The following is a 25,526-nucleotide window of genomic DNA, read 5'->3' on the forward strand; positions in this document are numbered from 1 at the left end:
GCACCAACCGCAGGTGCTTACCCGGCTTATAGCTTCAGCCGCCCCTGCCCTCAAGGTACCTGGTGGCCTCCCAGCTTCAAGTATCATGGAAGAGATGGATGATCTAAATCCTCAATTAAAATTATGTCTTTAATTGCTCCCTGACTTGGCCATGGTGACACACGCCTTAGCTGCATCCTCTTTGGATTAATATAATGTACTGTATGAAAGGATGTCTGTGAAGAGTATTTGGAATCTTCAACTGGACCAAAAACCTGCTACAGATTGCTAACTAGGGCAAGTTATAGTTACATACCTCATTACTTCAGGGAGAGTGACTGTCAAAGTATTACTTTATTTGTTTATTGTATTTATACCACACATTTCTCCCAAGCCATCTGCACCCTATGTCCAGATTGCCTGAAGGCCTGTATTTTCCCATGTGAGCCCATCAAAGCTTTAAGATCATTAGAGGAGTTACTTCTCTTGATCCCACCATCTTCACAGGCATTTTTTAAATGGGAATGTCGAAAAGGCCTTTTTCCTGACCACATATCCTAGCAAGGCTATAAGGGGTCTTCTTTACTGTCCTTTTGCTGGCAGATGGAGACTTTTCTATTCCAGCAGGCTTCTGAGAACATATTGTTTTACATGTTAAGGGCCTTTCATTTAGTGTATCTCTTTAATGTTTTGTCGTTTACTTTTTAAAGTGGTTTTAATTCTATAAATAGTTCAATGCTATATTAGTCTTGAAAAAAAATGTTTTAGCTGCATCTGATTTTTCTGGCATTTGTGTTTAATTTTGTATGTCCTACACTTGAGAGAAATGTGAAGTATAAAGAAAGGCGTCTATTAGTGGCATAAGCCAGTTTTCAAAAGGATATGAGTAACTTAACAGTTTCTTCAGAAAAACAGAATGTCAAATGCATATTCTTCCATTTGCCTCTTTTGAATCCCTTAATCATTCCTGTTGGCAGCTAAATGAGCTTCTATAATGGTCTATTCTTTGATATACTAGCTACCACTGGTGAAATATTCATCCTTTCTTGAATACAGTGCAGTGTCTATAAAGTTTTGGCACATGGAGGGTGGAAATGCATTTAGCTGACTTGATATCATAGTCCTAGAGGCAATTTGGCACCTACTTTGCAGACTAACTGGCATTATGTCTGTCTAATAATGCACCTCTGGGCAAGCCGAATTATACTGATGAGCAGAGGATCTTTAACCATGTTGCAGACAATGAGTCAGAAATGTCCATCCCAGGTCTAGACACCTAGCAAATGAATCAGTATTTTCAATTATAGTTTGAGAAAGTTACTTTTGGACTGCAGTCCCTTGAATCCAATTGGACTGACTAAGGGATTCTGCATACTATAATCTAAAAAAGATTGGGAAGATCCCTGCTCAGCTTTGAAATCCACTGGATGACATTGGACAAGTCACACTGTCTCAGCCTTTGACGAAGATACAGCAGTTGCAATGCTCAACTGAATGAATTTTGCAAAGAAAACCCTGTAATATGTTACCATGATTAAGAAACAACATGAAGGCACACAACAACAACAAATATAGTCTGGCTTGTATTTAAGGTACAAGTTGGAAGCTTTTAAGCCATGCTGTTGATCTGGTTGCAAGGGAAGGTGCTTAGTTCTAATTTAAGATATTGGGAGATTATTTTAATATTTTGTGCTTTACAGGTAGTAGAACTTTTTGCTTTGACTCCACATATTTAAAGTTTGTAAATAAAATAGTCAGAAGTAATTTGAAGCTTCGGCCATAAAGCACACATTTACAAGCCCTGGTCTGTAGAATATTTTTGCCTTGTTGATTGCAAGTTGATGTAACCTTCTTCTTTGTTTTCTGGGAACTGGTTGTTCTTGCATGAGAGTAAGGGAATGATAACAGATACTGAGCAAAGTTAATATGTTATTGGCGCTGCTGTTAATAAACGAATTCCCAGTGCAAACACTGTTCTGATCTTCTGCTTCCTGTCACCTTTACTGGGGCAGGCAATAATAAATGAGAAACATTGAAGATACGACTGTGTTATTTTGTTTGGGGATGCTTTTGTGTCTATTTGAATTTATCTTAGAGTACTTATCAAGGGAGACCCAGTATGGTGTAGTGGTTTGAGTGTTGGACTATGACTCTGGAGAACAGGGTTCAAACCGGTTTGGGCATCGAAACCTTCTGATGACCTGGGGTGAGTTATATCCCCAGCTTCAGAGGAAGGCAAAGGTAAAGCCATCCAACAAATCTTGACGGGAAAACCCCATTATGGGTTGGCCTTAGGGTTATAGCTTGCAAATTAGCTGAAGGTCACAATAACAACACTTTACAGCATCTGATTTCTAGCTGGCAACCAAAGGCTATACTAGTGATAAGCTTGCATATGTTGTCATGAGAAGTAAAATTAAAAGCAGATGGAATTGGTTTAGACAATTAGAATAAATGTAGATTTTTAGCTCAGTGGATATAATTTGTAGCCTTTATTTTGTCACATTCTTATTCCAAGTGTGGAGGTTTTTGCAGTACAAGACCGTTTTGATTTGAGAGAAACATTCTTGATTATTGATTCTGGATTTTTCATCATTACAGTGTGGTGTTATTTTCATGTTACTGAGCAACAAACCAAAAGTGTGTCATCTATTTCAATAGCTGTTCTTTCATGTAGTGGTATTTTAGCCTTATGGCAATCAAGATATGTTAGATGGTGATTGCATTATTTAACTCTTGCTTTGGTGAAAGTATAGGTCCGAAATGCCACCCCATGTTCTGGCAAGAATTATTCCTTCTCTGACAGTCTCACCCAGGATAGCCATATATCCTTTATTACAAGAGAAATGCAGTCAAAGGGTAGTCCTTTGTTAGAAGATATCCTATCTTTTAGTTGTGTGAAATGTCAGGTTGAATTGGGTAGAATCTGCCCCTCCCAGATGCTTGGTCTGGCCATTTAGGGCTCTCGAAGTGGTCATGCCCTCTTCTCTACCTCACCTTTCTCACAGTCATGTGGTGGTTTTGCTCAGTCCCTACCACCACCATCATTCTGAAACGTCAGAATGGCTCCTCTAAGACTTCATTACTAGGAATAAGAACTTTTAAGCAAAAGTATGATGTATTTTTCACAAACACGCCTTTTGTCTTCCACGTTCCCTGAAATGTGACACATGAGAACTTCTCTGAAATTGAATTCAGCCCTTAGGCGGGAACAGGTTGCCACATCTGCTCTATTTAAAGCCATCCTGCTTTGTCACGAAATATTCCTCTTTTACCGGAGGTGTTGTTTGTTGCAAGTGTTTACACATTTTGGGCCCAGTCTGGATGGGCCCTTGAAGGCACACACACTTCTTTGCCCTCCCTGTCTTCTTCCTCCCTTGCTTTCCTGCATATCTCCACATCCATATATTGAGATACATCTCCTTACTTATATATTGCTTAGCTTCTATCTCAGTCCCACCTTCCTGGCTGTCAGTTTATTTTAGTAAGGATATTTGAAGCTCATGGCTTCCAACACATCAGTAAAGAAGTAGCATCCAGATTCTCAAAAGGGGTAGATTTGACTTAATCTCCTCCTGCCCCATAATCCAATGGATATTTCTCTTTCCACTTTAACCTTTGCCAGCTTTTCCATTTTGTCTTAAAATAGTTCCTTCCTATGTAAAAGGTAAACCCTGAGAACGCAATTGATTGCCTGTTGGTTTCAAATTCTTCCTATTTAGTCCTCATTCAGTTTTAAAGATTCTGATTTGTGGACTTGTCATGTGCCAAAAAAACATTTAATTATTCTCTCTTTGATTGGACTTTTTGTAGTTTTAACTTGGTAGAGCTTTTCAGCGTGATTCTGCTGCCATTTGCACTCGCTTCATATGGCGGCTAGATGTTACCTAGGATGGGACCATGGCTCTAATGGAGGAATCTTTCAGGATTATGCTGAGACCAAGAAATTTCCATATTTGTATAGTGTCTGCAACCAAAAGTGCTTTTGTGGTTTTCTCATATATATATATAGTATACTTTTATCTTTCACATCAGTTGGGGTGATTTGTGACTCATTGGTTCAAAACAGCTGACAAAGAATCCACCAAATGGTATGCAGACTACCATTTTTGTTTGATTCCAGAGGTTTAGTGTCATCAGATGAATGAAAGTGTAGCTAGCTACATATATAGTGAAGGGTAGATTTAGCAACTCTTCTTTTCCCCACTTGTTTCCAAGGAGTACCCCACTGCTTCCAGTCTATTTGCTTTGTGTACAAGTAATGAGCAGAATATATATCTTAACTTTCACATCAGAAAGCAAAATGTCTTGAACTAACCCAGTATCTTTCTGGGATAAAACAGCAGTTGGCCTTTGCCGTGGGGATAAATGTATCATATATTGTCTTTTCTCACTCCATTTGCAGTTTATTTAAAACAAGTTTGGCATCAAGGACTATTGGCAAATTAAATTTTTAATGAACACAGTGCAGTATAAGTATCTTAATTTCACCTTGAAATGATGAGAAATTCAAAGCGGAAAGGACTGTTAATTCTTGCCTAAAAATAAGCAGTTGTGATGTTTCGCTTAACAGGTCCAGTTGGTGATATATTTGAAGGATATATCACACAGTATATGGAGTGAAACTGGGTTTACCATATAAAGTGGACATTCAAAACAACCATTTGCAGCTATATAAGCCATGTGTTTTCAAATGTGCACCATGTTGACATATATTAGAGGTTTTTTTGCTTAAAATTGAACATACGACTACAAGGTTAAATACGTTTAATGTAGTGCTGGTTGTTCTTCTGCAGAGTAGGTCCTTGTTTTCTGCTTGGATTTGATTCCAGGACCCCCCTTGCTCTAGTTTCATAGTAAAATAGTATACACTAGCTGTGCCCGGCCACGCGTTGCTGTGGCGTTGTCTGGTGGTGTTGGTGAGAAATTGTTGAGGTAGTGGTGGTATTGAATGTCTGTTGTATGGCTGTCTTTATGTTTAGTATGCACACTGAAGTGGATTATATGGCAGTGTGGAGTCAAGATAATCCAGTTCAAAGCAGATAATATAAGATTCTAAATGGGTTATATAGCTGTGTGGAAGGGCCTTGAGTCTACACTGCCATATAATCCAGTTAAAATCTGATAATCTGTGGAAGAGGCCAAAGTGAGGCCTAACTGTGCCTGTCCCCTGGATTGAGTAGGTTGCTAGGAGACCAAGTGGGCGGAGCTTAGCCTTTAAACTGGCAGCAATTGGATAAAAACTATTATTTCTCTCCCTGTAATTAGGACTTTATTTTTCTTTTCTTTTTGTTGTATCAACCTAGAGCCGTGAATGATGGGTTGTGTTGTCAAATTTCCAGGTTGGGGGGCCTGTAGTTTTGTTGTTTTGTCCGCTGCCCTGATGCCATCACTCTTTTATATATATAGATTATATACAATGATAAAATCAAGATTTGCTTTTTGAAATTAAAAAAAAAATCAAGTTGTGGGTGGATACAGAATCTGTGGATATGGAGGGTTGGCTGTAACTGATTCTAATTTAGTACTGCCTTTTGTCCTGAATGTTTTGCTTCTGTGCTGTTATAAGAATAAATAGTACTTATGACATTGACAATGTAAATAATGTGTGGTTTTAGCTATATGGAGGTCAGTAATAAATGTCTAGTGTCATCATTCTGACACATCTTCACCAAACCTATTTCCTTGCAGTTTTATTGGACTACACTTCCTAAAATTCCATAGGAACATGGTTGTGGGACTATGGGCTTTCAGTCCAATCTGTCAAGGGCCGGCTTTTGTAGCACCTCTGTACTTTGTCATCTGTCTAGCTTATTGGGAATTGACATATTGATGCTTCTTATCTTTGGGGCAAGGTGGTTTTACAAGTCCACATGTTCTCACATTCATGACTTACAAACCTGATGACTTGTGTAAATAGTCAGGGAGCCATAGCATGGAACAATCAGAATGGCTCAAGGTCTTTGGAAATAGGAAAATGTAGACGTGAGAAGCTATAGGCAGAGTAGTTGATGGAAACCAGCTCTTATGCAGATCTCACTTTTGGAAATGAGAAGAGTTATATGATCCCTAGGTAATCCTGAAAGGGTACGACTACTGCTGCAGTAAATATGTAGACAGAACAGAACAACTGGTTCATGTTTCTTTGCAAGGTGTTAAATGTTTCAAAAGCATCTAGGTGTCACTCCAGGACATTTAAATTGACTGTACAATTTCTGCATCAATTGGGCCAAGTTGGGCATGAGAACGATAGTGTCAGTAAAATTATTGAGCGGGGCTGACATGTTTTTCTTTGCACATTCTTAATGAAAGTCTGAACAGGACTTCTAGCTAAAGAGATCTGAGCATTTGGAGGAAATGCTGCTATATGAATATTAAGCATATCTATTAGCATAGTCTGTATATATTTACCAGTTGATTGTGGTTTGTGTAACCTTGCTCACAAACATTTAGATGTATCTACTTGCAGTGCCCCCCACCCTTGTTTTAGTCGAAAAATTAGCTCAGCCTCCCCAGAAGATGCCTTCTTTAAGGCTTACAGAGGTCTGAATGACAAGTATTTTAGATTCCTAAACATTCTGTTTTTCATTTCCACAGCGGATCGTTGTAAAGAGGTGCAGCAGATCCGAGAACAACATCCGAACAAAATTCCTGTGAGTATAAAACTTTATATACACCTTTAAACAAACATCTATGACTTCTTCTTCTTATGTTTATTTATACTCCACTTTTTTCTCTCCACAAGGAGAGAAACATTTATGGCCTGTGTGCCATACTTCTTGAACCTGAAGACCAACCTACTAATATTGCAGTATGACACCACTTTCTTCTTACACTGACACTTTGTCCATCTGACTCGCTATTTTTAGGGATTAGAGATACCACTTTGTTGCTTGTTATATTATTTTACAACAGAACCGGTTAGTCTCCAGATTCAGAGGGACAACTTTTTTTTCTTGTTTCTTAAATAAAATTGTAAGAGTACATTAAGACTTTAGAATTATTGTAGTATGACGCACTTTAACTGTCATGGCTCAATGCTATGGAATCCTGTGGGTTGTAGTTTTGCAAGGTCTTTAACGTCATTGTCTGACAAAGAGTGCTGATGCCTCACCAAACTACAAATCCCATAATTCTATAGCATTGCTGCATGGCAGTTAAAATGGCATCAAACTCCATTAATTATACCATTTAGAATGATGCATCCTTCGTTTCCCAGAGTACAAAGCAGTCTCCTCTTTTTCTTCTCACTTCACTGGAACAAAAGAACAAAGATAGAATGCAATAATCCCCTTTGCTCGTGCAAATAACAAAATATGGGGCAGAAAAATCATTTTACTGATTTTCTTTTGCCTGTATAGAAAGTAACCTTAGGTTTCTTTAAATGGCCAAAATAATTGGGGCTATTGAAAATGTAGGCACAGTACTGTGCTTTTCCTTCATCCAAATTATACATTAGTTTGTTTGACACAGCAATTGTAGAGTTGCAAATTCACATGAGAAATTCTGATTGAGAGTTCATGTTGACTAGCTTGGTGATTTTCAAATTGGCTTTTAAAAACTGATTTAGACTGCAGCAGAGAAATGGTTCAGAAAGCAAAAAGGTAACTTTGTAAGTATGTAGTTTGATTATTCTCAGAATACAGTAGCTTGCTGGTATTTTAGTTGAAATCTGAATTGTGTGTTTTCACATTGTCTTTATTCTCCCTTGTCCTTTCCCTTCCTTTTTAAACTTCCAAATCTTTCCCTTTAATGAGCATTTGGAGTATCACCTGGGCTACCCTATAATCTAGACAGCTCTAGCAATGTTAGACACCTTCTGTTCTGGCTAACAGAAATGAACCAGTTATTAAATTATCAGCAAATTTTTCCATTGGATTAGGCCTAACTGAATGCTTGGAATATATCGCTGTTGGTTTTATTTTGCTTTGTTCTCTCATGTTGTATTCAAATACTGTGGAATTGATTTCATTATAATGAGATAGTTGTTGTTAATAGATAACAAATGTTCTTCAGAGTCATTCTGGATATTCTAAAGAAATTGAATGGATTGACTTAAACCATCCACAGGATGGCCAACAAGATAGGCTTTTGGTCAGAACCAGGAGGCATGTTCATGTCTCTTAACATGTTTCAGAGTTTTGAAAAGTTTATTTCAGCACATTTTCTAAGCTTACATATTATGTGAAATGTATGGTACAGTAGAGTCTCACTTATCCAAGCTAAACGGGCCGGCAGAAGCTTGGATAAGCGAATATCTTGGATAATAAGGAGGGATTAAGGAAAAGCCTATTAAACATCAAATTAGGTTATGATTTTACAAATTAAGCACCAAAAACATCATGTTTTACAACAAATTTGACAGAAAAAGCAGTTCAATATGCAGTAATGTTATGTTGTAATTCCTGTATTTACAAATTTAGTACCAAAATATCACGATATATTGAAAACATTGACAACAAAAATGGCTTGGATAATCCAGAAACTTGGATAAGCGAGGCTTGGATAAGTGAGACTCTACTGTATTAATTTCTTAACCGTTGATAAATTCTTTCCATGGTTGAGCATCATAGTTTTCCTTGTCACTACTGTGTTTTACTTTTTCTTGTCTTTTCACCTTCTCTACTCACGCATTAACATATCCAACCTGTTCAGCTTTTGGTCTTTATGCACTAGATTTATGCACTCAGTGCATTATTGTGGATGCGCTACATTTTTCTTATATACCATCTGGGCTGTCAGTTGCTTGATGTGAAATGAAGCAGAGACATTCACTGCTTAGAATGGGACAAGCATTTGGTTTTGAGGTGACTTTAGTAAGCGGGTGAAAAAAGGTGGATCTCAACTGTTTCTCTTTCAATCAGCTTTTCTAGCAGAAAAACACATAATTCCCAGATTCCTCTAGCCAGCATGGCCACTTGGAGATTCTAATCCAAACCAAAAACAGCCTTACTTACTTAGAAGTTGAACAGTTAGCCCTCCACATTTGCCAGTTTTGAGTGTTACAGATTTGAGTGAAATGTTCTTTATGTAATTCAATGTAATCTTATGATCTGCTTCTAGTAAAAGTTGACTATAGTCATGTTGGAGGATCTTGAAATTCCTAGAGGGGTGTTCTCTCAGGTATGTTCAGCCTGCAGAAGAGAAGATTGAGAGGGGACATGATAGCATGTATAAATATTTGTGAGGCTGTCATAAGGCTGTCAAGTTGAACATGAGCCAACAGTGTGGTGCAGCAGTTTAAAAACCCAATAGGATTTTGGGCTGCATCAAAAGGAGTATAGTGTCTAAATCGAGGGAAGTCATGGTGCCTTTGTATTCTACTTTGATGAGACCTCACCTGGAATATTGTGTCTAATTCTGGGCACCATAATTCAAGAAAGATATTGACAAGCTGAAAGGTGTCCAGAGGAGGGTGACGAAAATGATCAAAGGTCTGGAGACCATGCCCCATGAGGAGCATCTTAAAGAATTGGGTATATTTTGCTTGCAGAAGAGAAGGTTGAGATGAGACATGATATCCATTTATAAATATGTGAAAGGATGCTACAAGGAAGAGGGAACAAGAGGCTTGTTTTCTGCTGCCTTGGAAACTAGGACTCGGAGCAATGAGTTCAAATTTGCGCCTTGAATCCCCTTGGGTGAGAAAGGCAGGGTAGAAATATTGTAAATAATAAATTACAGGAAAGGAAATTCACCCTGAACATTGGGAACAACTTCCTGGCTGTAAGAGGCATTCAGCAGTGGAACTCTGTCTCGGAGTGTGGTGGAAGCTGCTTCCTTGGAAACTTTTAAACAGGTTGGATGGCCATCAGATGGGGGTGCTTTGATCGTGCTTTTCATGCATGGCACGGGGTGGACTGGAAGGGGCTCATGCAGTCTTTTCCAACTCCATGATTCTATGAAAAGTTAGAAGTGTCTTTTATTCACTTTCATGGAAGTCCTGTGTCCTTGACCCCAGCAAATGTGGAGGGCTGACTGTAATTGAAAAAAACCCTTCCAAACTATGAAATTTCTGCAGCTACTTTACTTCACTAGAGCTTATTTAGCACCCTGAAATGCTTAGTACTTCTACTCCCATTCCCAATCCTTCAGCCAGTATAACTAATGGCTAGGAATTCTGGGAATTGTACTCCCAAGCACGTGGCTACTGTAGGGTTGACAACTCAAAGCTGAAAGTTTTCAATTAGTAGCTAGATTGTGCATGCCATGTTCTTAAAAGAAAACCACCAAGTTTTTGAAATAAGAGAAGCAATGGAAATCTTCTACCTTTGCAAATTAAACAAACTTCAAGCAAACTTCAAAACAAGGAAACCCCCAACTAGGAAATAACAGAAGAGAGCAAAACATCTATTTTATATTTACTTTTTGTTATACTTCCTTTACTATGACTAATTTCTACAACATTCAGCATTTTTGGAGTCCAGATATTCTATCTATGACTATTGAATAATTATGGAAAATGCTATTATCTCACTACTGATGAAGATTCATTGAAACAGCAACACATTTCCAGGAGTGATCGCTTAGTGAAGTTCTTCATTGCAGCCTTCATAATATTTTGCCAATGATACGTGGCTTGTAGGTTGTATACAGTTGTCCTTTATACAGAACTAGAATGGATTATAATGTGTTTGTGTCTCCATTGTTCATTATGAACTTCCATGTTTAGATTTAAATTATAGTTACTATGCAGATGCCCTTGCTATACATTCTGCCCTCCACATTTGCAGTTTTGACTTTTATGAATTTGATTATTTATGGATTTTATTAAAACGTTCTCTCCAGGAATCTCTAGGTTATTGGTTCTGAACCTATGTGTCCCAGGTGTTTTGGCCTATAACTCCCAGAAATCCCAGCCAATTTACCAGTTGTAAGGATTTCTGGGAGCTGAACTCCAAAAACATCTGGAGACACCAGGTTGAGAATCACTGCTCTAGGTCTTCCAGTTGAAGTTGACCACAGAGTTATTTTTTAATTTAGTTTCACCCTTAAAATCAATGAATGTGAAAGACTGATTGTATTTCATTGCCTGAAGACTTTAGCTGATCTGTGCTCTTTGTATTAGATTGTCCTTCTCATATATACATTTGTAGTGTTTAGTTACAGTGTTTGGTATTATTCTGCTTTGTATCATTTTGAAGTTTATTAGTGTTTGTGTTATTACACATTATATTGTTTTCAGTGGCTGGTTATTGGTCATATTTAATTGCCTTGAGGCTTTGGTTATTCTGTGTTCTGTATATTTTCCACCCTATTTATTCCTTTTTTGTTTCATTGTTTGGAATTCCCCTCGTCTGCTACTGTTTCCTAGTTGGCATTTTGCAGTTTAAGCAAAACTTTTATTCTTGTCCTTAGTTTTCTATAATTCCACTTCTGCATATCATAGAGAAGCTGCAGTTATTCATCACTTTTAAAATACCAACATGAGGGATCAAGTAACGGATCTTTTGAAACCAGCTGCGGTTATCTTCTTGTCCTCATTTCTTTGTTACAGTAGTGGAAAATGTGGATTACTTAGTCTCATAAATTTGGTGGTGACCTGCTAACAGTTGCATTTCTCAAAAGTGATTGAATAATCACTTGAGCAGCATTCATGCTTAGAATTGTACCAAGTGTTTCTTCTGCCTTCTCTTGTGAACTAAATTGAGATTTAATGAGATTAAAAGACACCCACCACCACCGCCCACAAATGCACAAGAAGCTGCCCAAATTGGAGACAGATATGATGTGAAACATCTAGAAGTCTAGCCCTGCCTTCTTGAGATCATGTAGACTTGAGTAGGAGAAGGAAAAGTCCCTTACATTCATAAGGATTATGCAAAGTTTGCAAACTTTTTGGGGAAGGAGATTCTTGATGTCTTTAATAGCTGTGTGGCAAGGAGAGACTTGGGGGAAATGGTTGTGTTGTACTCAAACTGCAGTCCTTGGCTGACTACAGTTTGAAAGGGTAAATAGAACTGAGTGGACCTTGATGTGATTTAATAAGGTCAGTTCTTAAATTACAGGTAGGATGTGTACCAACAGAGATTAGAACATGGATCACTGGAGTAAAATCGCAACAAAATAAATTCCACATAATAAAAAAAGAACTTTTTGATGATAAGACTTTCCTGGGGGGATTGTGAACTTGCCTTCTTTGGAGGTCTTGAAATAGAAGCCAGATGGGCCTCTCTTAGCAACCCTTAGTTTTGTATTCCTTCATGGCAGGGGATAGGACTAGATGGCCTTGTGGTCCCTTTCAACTATGACCATTGTACAGTCAATCTTCCAGTGGGAAAAGCTCAAGCTCAGCCATTCTCCACCTGGGTTCCTGACATGATATGTTTTGGTGATGCTGGCCAGGGATGATAGATACGATACTACACTATTGCAGGGCCATTTGTTATTGCTGGCAAAACAGTAATTGTCACTTCTCCCCAATTCATGTTGCCATCCCTAATGAGATCACAGTGTGCATGGAGCTTAAATGAGCAGTAGCACTGGTGTGAATGGTGACAGGGGCATAAATCAATGCCCTCAATCTCCCGTTCATGTTTTGTGACCTTCTTTCTTTGCCCATTATTGTTGTCATTCAGGTTGCATGCCATACACCTTCACCACAAAGAATGTTGGGGTGCAAGGAAACAGTACTGAGATCAAGGCTTAAACTAGATCTGGATTCATGTGAGGTATGTTCTGCCTGGCAAAGATCATATTAAATGTGTTGTCAAAGGCTTTCATAGCCAGAATCACTGGGTTGCTGTGAGTTTTCGGGCTGTGTGGCTATATTCCAGAAGCATTATCTCCTGACGTTTCGCCCACATCTATGGCAGGTATTCTCAGAGGTTGGTAGTTTCCAGCAGACCTCACAACCTCACAAAAGATCCGTTACTTGATGTGGGCGAAACGTCAGGAGAGAACATGGCCATACAGCCCTGAAAACTCAAAGCAACCCAGGTATTATTAAATCTCATCCCTTTTTGGAATAGCAAACACAAGGGTACTTTGGCACCTTTTCTCAAACGATTTCCTTTCAAGTTGCTAGACAAGTCTCAACATTAATTCAAAATGAATGAGAATATATATGATGCCAAGTGTTACAATCTCCTCGAATGGAGACTATTGGGTGTGTGTGATTTCATATAGACAGATACATATCTATATCTATATATTAGTACAGCCTCCCTTTCTATGGGGCACACATTCCTGAGAAAATCACAAACTATTGAAATGAAGGACCTCTGGGAAAGAATACGTAAAGACATGCTGGAGGGCCTACAAATGCCTAGAAAGGACATTTATCATCGGTCTTGAATAAATGAATCCATGGATACTGATGCCATGGATATGGTGGTTGTAGTATGTACAAATATTTCCCACATAGAGATTGTAATGGCTGGGGGGGAGGGGTTGGGGGTTGGGGGTTGTTTTTTCTATTACTGCCTTTGAGCACCTCCTACATAAGTGTCCTCAGGGTGGTTTCTAACAATAACACAAAATACAAGAAAGAAAAACGAGACCATAGAAACAAACAAAAGATAGCACTATTAACAGACAAATAAAATCAGTTGAGATATATATTAGTTTTATGATAACAGAATTTATCCCAATCCAATCCTTTCAATGAGTTCTGAGCCTGTCATCTAACAACTTACTTGAGGTTTAGTCTTAAACAGATTTTTGGAAGATGCATTATTCTTATTTATTTACAGTGCACGGGAAGGACATGCTGTTTGCAATGAAAACACTGACTCAGAAGCAGCATAAGATTTATGCTGAACATTCTTTGTTCTGGTATACAAAAAGGGAGGGTTTTGTAGCATTCTCCTACGTTGCTTCTGTCTTCCAATAGATTTCTAGTTTCAAATAAATGTTGCAACCCCAGTTCTGAGGCTTCCACTTTACTGTTGGCCGCTTTTCCCAGCTATGTTTGCTGAATATGAGCGAGGTGCTTCAACAAAATCTAATGAAAGATTATTTTGTAAGAGATGAAATGTGATGTGAAAGGATTGGATTCAAGTACTTTTTTATCGTGTCAGAAGTGACTTGAGAATATGCCACAGGTCGCTTCTGGTGTGAAAGAATTGGCCGTCTACAGAGACGTTGCCCAGGGAATGCCCAGATGAGTTATTCTGCTGGGAGGCTTCCCTCATGTCCTTGCAAGCTAGAGCTGACAGACGGGAGCTCACCCCATTTCGTTGATTCGAACCGGCAACTTTCAGGTCAGCAGTTCAGCCGGCACAAGGGGTTTAGCCCCTTCCGCCACTGCGGCTCCTGTATTCAAGTGCTGAATACAGGCTACAGCATGGAAATAATAAATGGAAGTATCATCCTAATATATTTAAATGTTCACCAATAATTCTTGAATTTGATTATGCGTTGCTTAAATGCCAACAATATTAAAGAAAAAGGTGTGGTATAATTAAACAGAATAATAATAGTTATTTTCATGGTATGTTAACTCTTTAACCATAACGGTTTACTTTTCTTTAACAGTTAAATGCTACAGGATTACACAAAAACTGGCCTTGTTTTGCTTTGATTCAGACTTAGATCAACAAAGGTTTAATTCTATTAAAACCAATGGCATAAATTTTTCAGGGGAGCATAAAGCATGGGTAGCTTAGTGTGGTTCCAAATGTAGATGTTTAAAAGAATAGTTCAAAGGAGGGAATTATTTCCGTGTCTTTGCTCCTGGGAAGTCACCTGTCAATGGAATGTTGTTTTTGTTGCTTCTAGATATAGTGTTGCAAATGTAGAGATCTGTAAAACCAAGAACTATGTGAAGACACGGGGAAGTTGTTTGACATTGGCTTCAGATTTGACAAAATAAGGTAGTACAGTATGACACAGAACATTTCCTTAACACAGTGAATTTACTACCATGGGAGAAGATGGTGGTCTCTCACTTCATGGATTTTTAAAAGTTGTGTAGTCAATCCAAAATTGGCTCATGACTCACTTCTGCCTTTGAAGGGTCTATAAGGAGTGTCACAGTACCTGCTGTACTTCTCTTTTCCCACCTCTACTGTAAGAGAACATAGTGTTAAGTAAAATTTGTTTATTGTATACTGGCATCTTTTTACAAAACTGGAAGCAGCAACTATTTCACACTTTGCCCCTGGGGCAAAGGTCTAGCAAAACAAAAACACCCAGTTCCAAAACAGCTTATGCTTAGCCCAATTTGGAAGTACTTTAATAAGGGTTAACACTTTAAAAATTGAAGATTACCACATTGTGAAGTAGGACCTGTGAAAAGAATAAGATTAGCAAATAATTATGCTTACCACATATGTTTGCTGCACTTTTGTATATGTGTGCATATAATCTATATGTATGCATATATTCCATCTATACAGTGCCCTGATTTCTATTGGTTGTACTCTTAATTAAAATAGACACATTAAATCGGATGTTGGATGGTGAAGCAACAGTTAGGTCATACTTGTTGGTTCAGTTAATCTAGCCTAGTTGATGTGTTTTTATATAGATAGATATATAATGCAAGAATGCAGGAAACAAAAGGTAATACTTGTATGTTTAAGGACTGTGACCTGAATCAGATTGCAGTGCCAGCTGGAGTAAACACAGTGGATAAATTGCTGGTTGATAAAATCAGCACATACATACAATGCATTTAATGGAAAGGATCCACTTTAGTTGGGATTAAACTTAGTGTTGTTGTTGTTGTTGTTGTTGTTGTTGTTGTATGACACAGCAAACAAGACAGATATGCTGGATTTCGTATCACAAAATCACAAGTCGAACACTTCCCAAGTGTCTAGGACTGTGTGATGTATTTTCGGATGATGCACGCAGATCCCAGTAGGGTGGCCTTTTGCAGTTGGCTGATCGTGATTTTGTCAATGTCTATTGTTTCCAAATGTCGGCTGAGATCTTTTGGCACAGCACCCAATGTGCCGATCACCACCGGGACCACCTGCACTGGTTTCTGCCAGAGTCTTTGAAGTTCAGTCTTGAGGTCCTGATAGCGGCTGAGATTTCCTGTTGTTTTTCGTCAATGCGACTGTCACCTGGGATGGCAACATCAATGATCCGAACCTTTTTCTTTTCCACAACTGTGATGTCTGGTGTGTTGTGTTCCAGAACTTTGTCAGTTTGGATTCGGAAGTCCCACAGTATCTTTGCGTGCTCATTTTCCAATACTTTTGCAGATTTGTGATCCCACCAGTTCTTTACTGCTGGCAGGTGGTACTTGAGGCATATGTTCCAATGAATCATTTGGGCCACATGGTTGTGCCTCTGTTTGTAGTCTGTCTGTGCGATTTTCTTACAGCAGCTGAAGGTATGATCAATGGTTTCGTTGGTTTCCTTGCACAGTCTGCATTTTGGGTCATCAGCTGATTTTTCGATCTTGGCCTTAATTGCATCATCATCATCATCATCATTATTTCATATTTGGGGTGAACCACTAGCATAGCCCTTTTCCTACACACAAGAGCATTCCATATAAGTAACACTTTGGAAGAAAGTCACATTTACTGTACTTTTCCAATCATTTCTGAAATTTCTTAGGGGAAAGTACACAAAGGGAGAAAGAGAGAGGGGGGATTTTCCTCTTCTGTTGCAAATCTCCAGCACAGAAACATGTGTAGATGATCAATTGACCCCATAACCTGAAGTGCCTGAATTTAAGAAAGCTGCTTTATACTGAATGTGAACATTTTCCCAATCTAGATTGCTAGTATTGACTTCAGCATGTAACAGCGTCCCAGCATTTTACCCAGGAGATTTTCCCAGTCCATCTGCAAGCAAAACATGCACTCTATTTCTTCATTAAGGCATCTCCTTGTCTAACTGAAAAGGCAAAATAATTTAGCAGTAGCCTTTAAGTCATGATTGTTGGAGGTTCCCATTTGTTGCAGCTGCCAGTTTGTGTTGAATGTACGGGTGGTGTGTAACACATGTTGTCCACTTGCCTCAATGCTTGGTCTATTCACTGTCTGTTTCTTGCATACAATTGCATACTGCTCTTGAAAAATTCATAAACTGAGATGGAGAGCAGATGTAAAAGCACAATGTTTCTCAGATTGCCTGCCTGCCAGTTGCAGCCCCTTCTGTCCCATAATTTCATTTGAGACAAAGAAAAAATAATAATATCACTCAAGCACTTGGTCTAGGACATCATCCAACAAAATGGATTGGCAGAAGGTTTGTGGCAGACAGAGGAAAGCATTTCTGCATGTAGCTCATTATCAACATGGGTTTATTGTGATGAGATGTTGCAGCGGCTGTGGCTACAGATTGATGTTGTTGTTTATTAAACCAATTAGAATCATAGGGAAAAGTCTATGTGCGGCTACTAGCCATCATAGTCTTAAGAGCCAGTATAGCCCAGAAAACAAAAGGACATCCTGTCATATATAATTAGATTATAATCATGTTAGGGACTTAGACAAGCTACATGTTGCTTTTAGTACACAGCTGTTCTTTTTCTTACTCAAAACTAAGCATAGGGATTCAGTCTAGATTGGCATTCTAAAGTGGGTAAGAGAGTTTCCCCCTTCCACACCACTGTGATCCCAGTCCAAATCACTCATGCACCTTCACTTTGGACGGAGGAAGGAGTGGAGTTCTCACTGAGCAAACTGGGAGTTTTTTTCCCTACAAAGGTTGTAAGCATGCCTTCCATGTGAATAAGAACTAGTGTTTTTACAATGTGTGCAATCTTAAATAGACCTACATACCCTACAGGCACCAGCCTGAATTTGGATGCTAATAGGATCAGCCCTGCTTAGTTCTGGGATGGGAGCCCACTGAGGAAAATCTGTTACCATGGGCTATATTTCAGAGGGTAGCAATGGCAAACTGTCTTAAGTATTCATGAAATTCCTCTGAAAATCAGGGATCATCATTAAGTCAACAGGCAGTCTGGAGGCACATCCACACATGGAGTGCCAGTGGAAAATTTGGTGGATTAGTCAGTTGCTTTGACAGGCATTTTCAAGTAAAAGTGTGTGTCCTTTTGGACACTTGATGGAGAGAAATGGACACATGCCTTTTAATCAGTGCATCTTAAATGTGGATTCAGAGTGGAAACTACTAAATAATGGTAAATGTATTTGCAATTTTGCCCTTAATCTCCAGTCCACGATAGTTTGATTCAGTCCAAATATCTGGATGTGGGCTTCCACTCATGAACCTTTGGAATGGGAGAATGGACACCCAGGAAGATATGAGCAGCAGAGAGAAATGGTGGAGATGACTGATGTTGGGAGTCAGAGTCAAATTTGCTAGCATCTCATTAGTCACTTTTTATTGATTCAAAAGATTTGTAAGAAATGTCATGTGATTTGTGTAATACACAGTAGGAAAGGAAACTTCTGAATTTATATATGTATAAAATATGAGGCATATCAGCCAAAGAACACATTTGCTCAATTGAAGCTGAACTTGGAAAACTTGCAGTTTGGATTAAATTCCCCAAATGCTCCAGGCAGATGTTGACTGGAGGATTCTAGGAGTTGTAGTCCAAAAAACATGGTTGCTGTTACTTTTAATTCATGTAACCATGGTGACTGAAGGATTCCAGTTTCCAACTTCTGTCTCAACCCCTTCCGAAACAGTAATTTTTAAATTTGAAAAAGTTGAGAGATGGGGGTTTCTTTCTGTTTGGTTTTTTTTACAAATACAGTAGAGTCTCACTTATCCAACATAAACGGGCCGGCAGAACATTGGTTAAGTGAATATGTTGGATAATAAGGAGGGATTAAGGAAAAGTCTATTAAACATCAAATTAGGTTATGATTTTACAAATTAAGCACCAAAACATCGTGTTATACAACAAATTTGACAGAAAAAGTAGTTCAACATGCAGTAATGCTATGTAGTAATTACTGTATTTACGAATTTAGCACCAAAATATCACTATGTTTTGAAATCATTGGCTACAAAAATGCGTTGGATAATCCAGAACATTGAATAAGTAAGTGTTGGATAAGTGAGACTCTAACTGTAGGTCATGGAAACAAGCCTTGGAATGGCTCAAGGTTATTGCTGCTATTTCAAAACATTAAAAAGTAGCATTGAAGATGGCAAAGAAGGAGATACACAGCTGGAAAAAATGGCGAGACAGAACATTCCATTACCTTTTTGGTTCCTTAATTACTATTTCAAACTAGTGTTTGCAAAATCAGTTTTGGATTTCAAGCTACGTCTGTAAAAAGCCCTTATAAAGTTTGGTTCTTGTTTTTTATTCCTGTTATTTCTGGTGTAATATTGGGAGTAAAGCTATTTGGGAAGTGGCCTAATAATTTGTGTCTTTCCAAAAGTTTTAAACTTTTAATACTTGTGTGGAATAGATGGTTTTGATTAAGGTGGATCAAAAAATAATGTGGCTTTGCCTATTTCTAATTTACCAGGTCATTATTGAAAGATACAAGGGGGAGAAACAGCTTCCTGTGCTGGACAAGACCAAATTCTTAGTTCCTGACCATGTCAACATGAGTGAATTGGTAAAAATAATCAGGTAAGTGACATGTCTCAAAGCAGTTGGCTGTGATCGGTTCTAATAATGCAGCCAAGTAACATGGGCTGGTTCTGTGGAATATCACTTATGCCCAGAGTCTAGTTCCATGTGATATGGGAACAGCTTTTCCTTCTTTGGCAGCTGGGCATTACAAATATTAAAATACATACTATATACAGACCCTTAAAATCTTAAAAACATTACCACACAGCATTACAAGCGCAACACTAGTCAATTTGTAAAAGCTGATTGGAATAAATTGTGCAGGTATACTAGTTGTGTGTCTTCAAATCATTTCTGACTTGTGGTGATTGTAAGGCAAAACTGCCAAGGGGTTATCTTCTCAAGATTTTGCTCAAGGGAGGTTGGGGCTTAGAGTGAGACTTCCCACATAGTGGGTTTCCATGGCCGAGCAAGGATTTGAGCCCTGGTCTCCAGACTCAGTCCAATGCTGAAATCATGACACCAAGCTAACTCTCAGATATTCTAGTCCTGTATTTCAATTTTGCTGGAATCATTGCCTTCTGCCCTTCTCTCAGGCGCCGGCTGCAGCTGAATCCAACCCAGGCCTTCTTCCTTTTGGTGAACCAGCACAGCATGGTGAGTGTTTCCACCCCCATCTCGGAGATCTATGAACAAGAGAAGGATGAAGATGGCTTCCTCTACATGGTCTACGCCTCGCAAGAAACCTTTGGCTACTGATAATACAGCAACGTCGTCAGAGGACTGACTCCAAACTGTTGCATTAACATCCCTGCCTCCCCATCACTCCTCACTTTGGCAAATCAGTGGAAAGAGAGGCGTGTGATCCAGGAGTGGCCCAAAAGCCCATCCTGACTTCGCAGTGCAACAGACCAAGATAGTTTGGAGGTGGTGGGGTGGTATATGTTTGCCTGTATATGTGTGTGGGGCACCCAGCGGTCTCTACTCTCTCCATACCTTCTGCCCCTTGTGTGCATCATTCCTTGTTCCTCCTCCTCATCTTCCCAGCAGCACCTCCTCTCTCTCTCTCTCTCTCTCTCTCTCTCTCTCTTTCATGAGCTTTATGTCTTTCTCTTTCTCGTTTCTTCATCCAATGCCAAATTGAAGCTTTTAGACGCTGCAGACAAAAAGAAACATCTTCCTCACCTGTTGGGACAAGGGGATGGGCTTGTCCTCTGGACTTTTGTAAAAAGGCAAAAAAGTTTGAAGACAAAAAAGCAAACTGAAAAGTAAATTAAAACTACCATTGCTTTTTGCATTTTTAATTGATTTTAATTACTTGCATATCAATTCTTGGTGCTACAGTGTAGGTGTAGGCCTCTTCTACAGGACTGTGTATAATGTATATCTTTTAGATTGTTTTTTAAGCACGACAGGGGGATATAATTTGCTTGTATTAGATAGATTCAACCAACCAACCCCAAGCTTCTTTGCACTTTAAAAATGTAGTAGCGGTGAGAGTGGAGTTAGCTTAATTTTCACTGATCAGTTGTACTCTGTGCTTCTCTGTCGATATTTATTTTGGTTTTCTTTTTTTTAAAAGAAAAATCAACCCTTTTTCTTTTCTCTCACATGCATGGATTTCTCATTTTGCTGTTCTTAGTCCCACTGTGGCAAACAGAACATTCAATGAAAGGATGTACTGATTTATATCGCTACTTTTTTTCTTTTTCTTTTTTTTTTAAAAAAAATATACCAAAAAAAGTTTGTCTGAAAGGAAAAGCAAGTGCACCATCAAATCTATAAATATCTATATAAATAAAGGTAAATGAAAATTGTGTTCTTGTGTTAGAATGGTAGACTCATTCCCCACCTCTTGATCACCTCTCTCTTTGTATTTCTTTGATGCCTGAGTCTCATGTTTGGAAGATGGGATTTCCTACCGTGTTTCCCCGAAAATAAGTGTCTTATATTAAATTTTGCTCCCAAAGATGCTCTAGGTCTTATTTTCAGGGGATGTCTTATTTTTCCATGGAGAAAAATTCACATTTTTTGTTGAACAAAAAAATGAACATTTATTATATACTGTACAGTAGCTGTCATCACAAACCAGTATAACCAGACAAACTAAATCCTATCAAGAATTTCTTGTTACTATCATTATTTCCATGTACAACAGTCTATGGTACGTACATTTACCGATCCTGCATGCTCTTGTGTTCTGTTCGGCGGGCATGCTTCCAAACAAAAACTTTGCTAGGTCTTACTTTCAGGGGAGGCCTTATATTTAGCAATTCAGCAAAACTTCTACTAGGTCTTATTTTCTGGGGATGTCTTATTTTAGGGGAAACAGGGTATGCCAGAATTCGCTGCCACTGTATTTATGAATGTTTACAGAAGGGATAGGAAAACATTTTCATTCATTTACTGGTACTAAATATATATAGATGTAAAGAGGAGTTGGTGTTGTGTCCCCCACCACCACCACTCTATCTGTACTTTATGTGGGCTGTTCTGTACTTTGATGGATGGTGATGTGTTTCTGCTGATGTCTACCCATCCAGAATAATAGGTTGGGTTGACAAGGAATGCTGTTTTGCAATCCAGAGATGGCTTCTTGCATTCATGGGGTCATTTGAAAAATTTCAGAGTCATTTTTTATTACAGCACCCAGCATAGCTCCGGCTTAAATATTCCATATTGTGGCCATACATTAAACTCCTAGAAATAACAACCCAGGATCATTTATTTATTACCTCCCTCTCCACTGTAAGAAAGAAGCAAAAAGGGCTGTGAGGTATTTATTTAAATATAGGGTATGAAATCCTGTGGTAACTTACGTCTTCATAAAGCTGAGCTTTAGTTCTCTTTAACATAAATAAACTTGCATATACAGGAATTAGAGCTGCAACGTTTAATGACATCCACATTCAATACAGGGCGGTTATTATGTTACTGCACTGTGGAGTCAGCAAAGTACCTGATGTACATTGGTGTCCAAAGCGCATCTCATTGGTCTTGATGCATATTGGGCACCGAGACAGATCAGGCCCTCTTCCTAGTGTCCATTACACATCTTCGCAATTCCTCTACTACATAGTTAGGTATACATAAAGTTATATAACGTAACAGGTCATATAGGATTACAGCAAGGACGCTATTGGTCATTTCACTGGACATCAGAGTAAGTGGGTGCTTTGATTCAAGGATAAAATTACATTTGTCCTCACCATATCCTGTTTTACTTGTGTTGCTTTCTCTCCAGAAGAGGGGGAAGGTTAAGTATAACCATGGTTGAGCATTCATTGCAGAAATAGCCTGTGGAGGTCAAAAGTGACAATTGAAATCAGAGATGGGTCTTATATGACCATCCGGTGGGGTACTGCAGCTCTCATCATGCCTTAACCCCTTGTCTTGTGCGTTCCTTCTGCAACTCCACGTTTTGAAACTATATTTAAGGGTGAAAGCTTCCAACTTGGTACTCTCAAAATATTTTGGACTTCTAACTCCCAGGTGGTACAGTCAAAGATAACATATCTTAATCCAAAGCATTTGGAGGGAGCCAGGGTAGGGAAGGCTACCCACAAAACAATATCATTGCCAACTCCTCTCCATTTTTGGAGTTGTGTCAAGGAGCCCTACTTTCAAGCTATGCCAAACTGTTTAACCCACATTTCCCATAGCTTGTCCTTTCACTCCCTTTTTCTTCCCTGAACTGAAATTTGTGAAGCCCAGCTGTGCCAAATCATAAAGCTGACTGGAGGAAAAACCAAGAACGAACATCCGGGTGTATGTGTGTGTAACTCATCTCTCCCACACTCGAGCATTGACAGTACAGGTTGATTCAAAATATAGTGAACATAACCTTGGCTTTCCGCCCTTTAATTATCTACATACTGCCTATGAGAAACAAGCATATGACATCTGCCTGCCTACCTCCTCCAGTCCTTTACTCTCAAAGATCATTTTCTTCATTGAAGGAACTGTAACAGAAACACATGGCCACTGGCTAGTCGAGAGGAGAGAATAGCTTTATTGTACTGGATAGAGCTGGTTCTTCAGCAGCTGCAGGAGCAGAAATCCACATTAATGTTTTAATTTGATCTTTCAGCTAGGACTTTATTACCAATTATTACAACAAAGACTTTTTTTAAAGCCCAGTTTAATCATTTAGATAAAATGAGGGGTTTTTTTAAGCCTGAAAGGCATGTAGCAGTGCAGAACTTAATTTCCTTTAATATGGTTCACCATAGCTGCCCTTCTCATATTTGGATTAGGAGCTATTTTTGAAGCAATCAATGGCACCGTCCGTCTGTCCTTTTTACCAGCTGCTCTGCTGCAGTGGGGGAAGAGATGCACCATTGGAACACACTCATCTCCTTTGACAATCCCCAGGAATGGAGGTACACAAAATGCAAGGAGCCATTTGCACCTTTAGATAGCGTTTTGCTCCCCAACCAAAGGGATGAGCTCTGCTACGAGACAGAACAATAGTGTTTGCTATTCTGTGCAGGTGCCAGCAAAAGCACACAGGACAGCAATGGGAAAAGCTGACCTTGAATTCAGGAGAGAAATCACAGCAACAGATCAGGCAATAAGTCCCATGACAGGCACTGCTCCTGTGAGGAAAGAAAGCTGCCAGAAGTAATCTATTCATGCAAGAAATGTAATATTTGGCATACACTCTCATGGGCTTCACATGAAATTCCTGTATCTTTGAAACTTACCTTCAAGATCACAGTAGTTGCCGCTATTCGAAGTTGGGAGATCTCAAATTACAGCTCTGTGTTTTGTTCTGGTCAACAACAGAACAGTTACACAGTTGGCATAAATTATAGTGTACAGTGAATTCCATGCTAAAAAATACATCTGAATAGCAAAGTAGAAATACAAATCTTTTGCTTACGTTCATGGCTCACTTGCATATTTGCTGTTTGAATTATTGATTTTGTTTCTCATACGAATGGCCAAAAAGCTACACACAGCCCTGACTCCTTTGCCAATCCAATTCACCCATTAGACCATTCCCAGTACTGCCCACATATTTTAAATCCAATATGTAAAATTAGAACTAGAAGCTTCTTTTAAACACAAAAATGCTAATAACTCGCACCACCCCAAGTTAAGATTAAACTCTGTAACAGATGTAGGATCTTTCTTTCCTCAAGCAATCTTATAGAACATACAGTAATTTACCATAGAGAAAGCAAATTGCTGAGGGCAACATTGCAGCCAGCTTTAAGCAATGAGATGATTACCATTCAAAGTGCGGAGAACAAATGAGGCAATTCCAGCCAGACAGGGAAGCAATATAGGCATTAGGAGATGGTCTCTGAACACACCAATTCCCTTCTTCTTTTGCACTCTTGTGTCTCCGTTTCTATCAGAAATCCTCTTAGATCCTGCTTTTTCGAGAGGCAAAAAGAAACCTCCCTCTTGCAGCTGCAGTTGGCACCAATTTGTTCATGCCCTATAGCTTTACTTTGCTAGCTTGACAACCTGCTGTGCAGATCTTGTCATTTGAAGGAAAATAATCTCATATCCAAGCAAACAATTTCCTCTTAAAACTCATTCCAATAAATTGCTACTCAAATCTCACTCAAGTGGGAAAAAACCCCACAAGCAAGAAAATGATTCAGACGGTGTTCTACCTGACCTGACTGTACAGGGCAACCAAACTGATGAAAACCCTATGAAGAATGACTGATGAAGCTGGGTAGGTTTACCTTGGAGAAAAGAAGACTGAAAGAGGACATAATAGACATGTTTAAATATTTGAAAAAAGGGGCCAAGCCTGTTTTCTGCTGCTCTGGAGACTAGGACACAGAGCAAAGGATTCAAATGGCAAGAACTGACATTCCACCTAAACATCAGGAAGAACTTTCTGATGGCAAGAGCTGTTTGGCAGTGGAGTTTGCTGCCTTGTAGAGTGATGGAGTCTCCTTCTCTGGAGATTTGAAAACAGAAATAAACAGAAAGGGGCTAGACTGCATGACCCTTGTGTTCTCGTCCAACTCTATAATTCTAAGTTCAAAGTCCACTGGGATACTGAATTAATTTGAGTTTGGAGACTCTCAGGTTCAGCTGTTGCTCCTGTCTTGGTTTTCAAATGAGATTGTGAGAAATTCATGTTATTCAAAACCCACCTGAGCTT

The 25,526-nt window shown here is 38.9% G+C and overlaps 1 protein-coding gene across 1 annotated transcript in view; it reads left to right on the forward strand.

Moving 5' to 3' along the window:
• map1lc3a (microtubule associated protein 1 light chain 3 alpha) overlaps window positions 1-21,210 on the forward strand; it is a 37,741-nt gene extending 16,531 nt beyond the window's left edge. Inside the window, exons 2-4 of the mRNA XM_008110007.3 lie at window positions 6,577-6,632; window positions 19,344-19,450; window positions 19,990-21,210. Coding sequence (XP_008108214.1) covers window positions 6,577-6,632; window positions 19,344-19,450; window positions 19,990-20,152 — 326 coding nt within the window. The 3' untranslated portion in view covers window positions 20,153-21,210. The remainder of the gene's footprint in view (window positions 1-6,576; window positions 6,633-19,343; window positions 19,451-19,989) is intronic.
• The last annotated feature ends 4,316 nt before the right edge of the window (window positions 21,211-25,526 follow it).

This window comes from Anolis carolinensis, chromosome 4 (assembly GCF_035594765.1).
Source record: "Anolis carolinensis isolate JA03-04 chromosome 4, rAnoCar3.1.pri, whole genome shotgun sequence".
Lineage (NCBI taxonomy): Eukaryota > Metazoa > Chordata > Lepidosauria > Squamata > Dactyloidae > Anolis > Anolis carolinensis.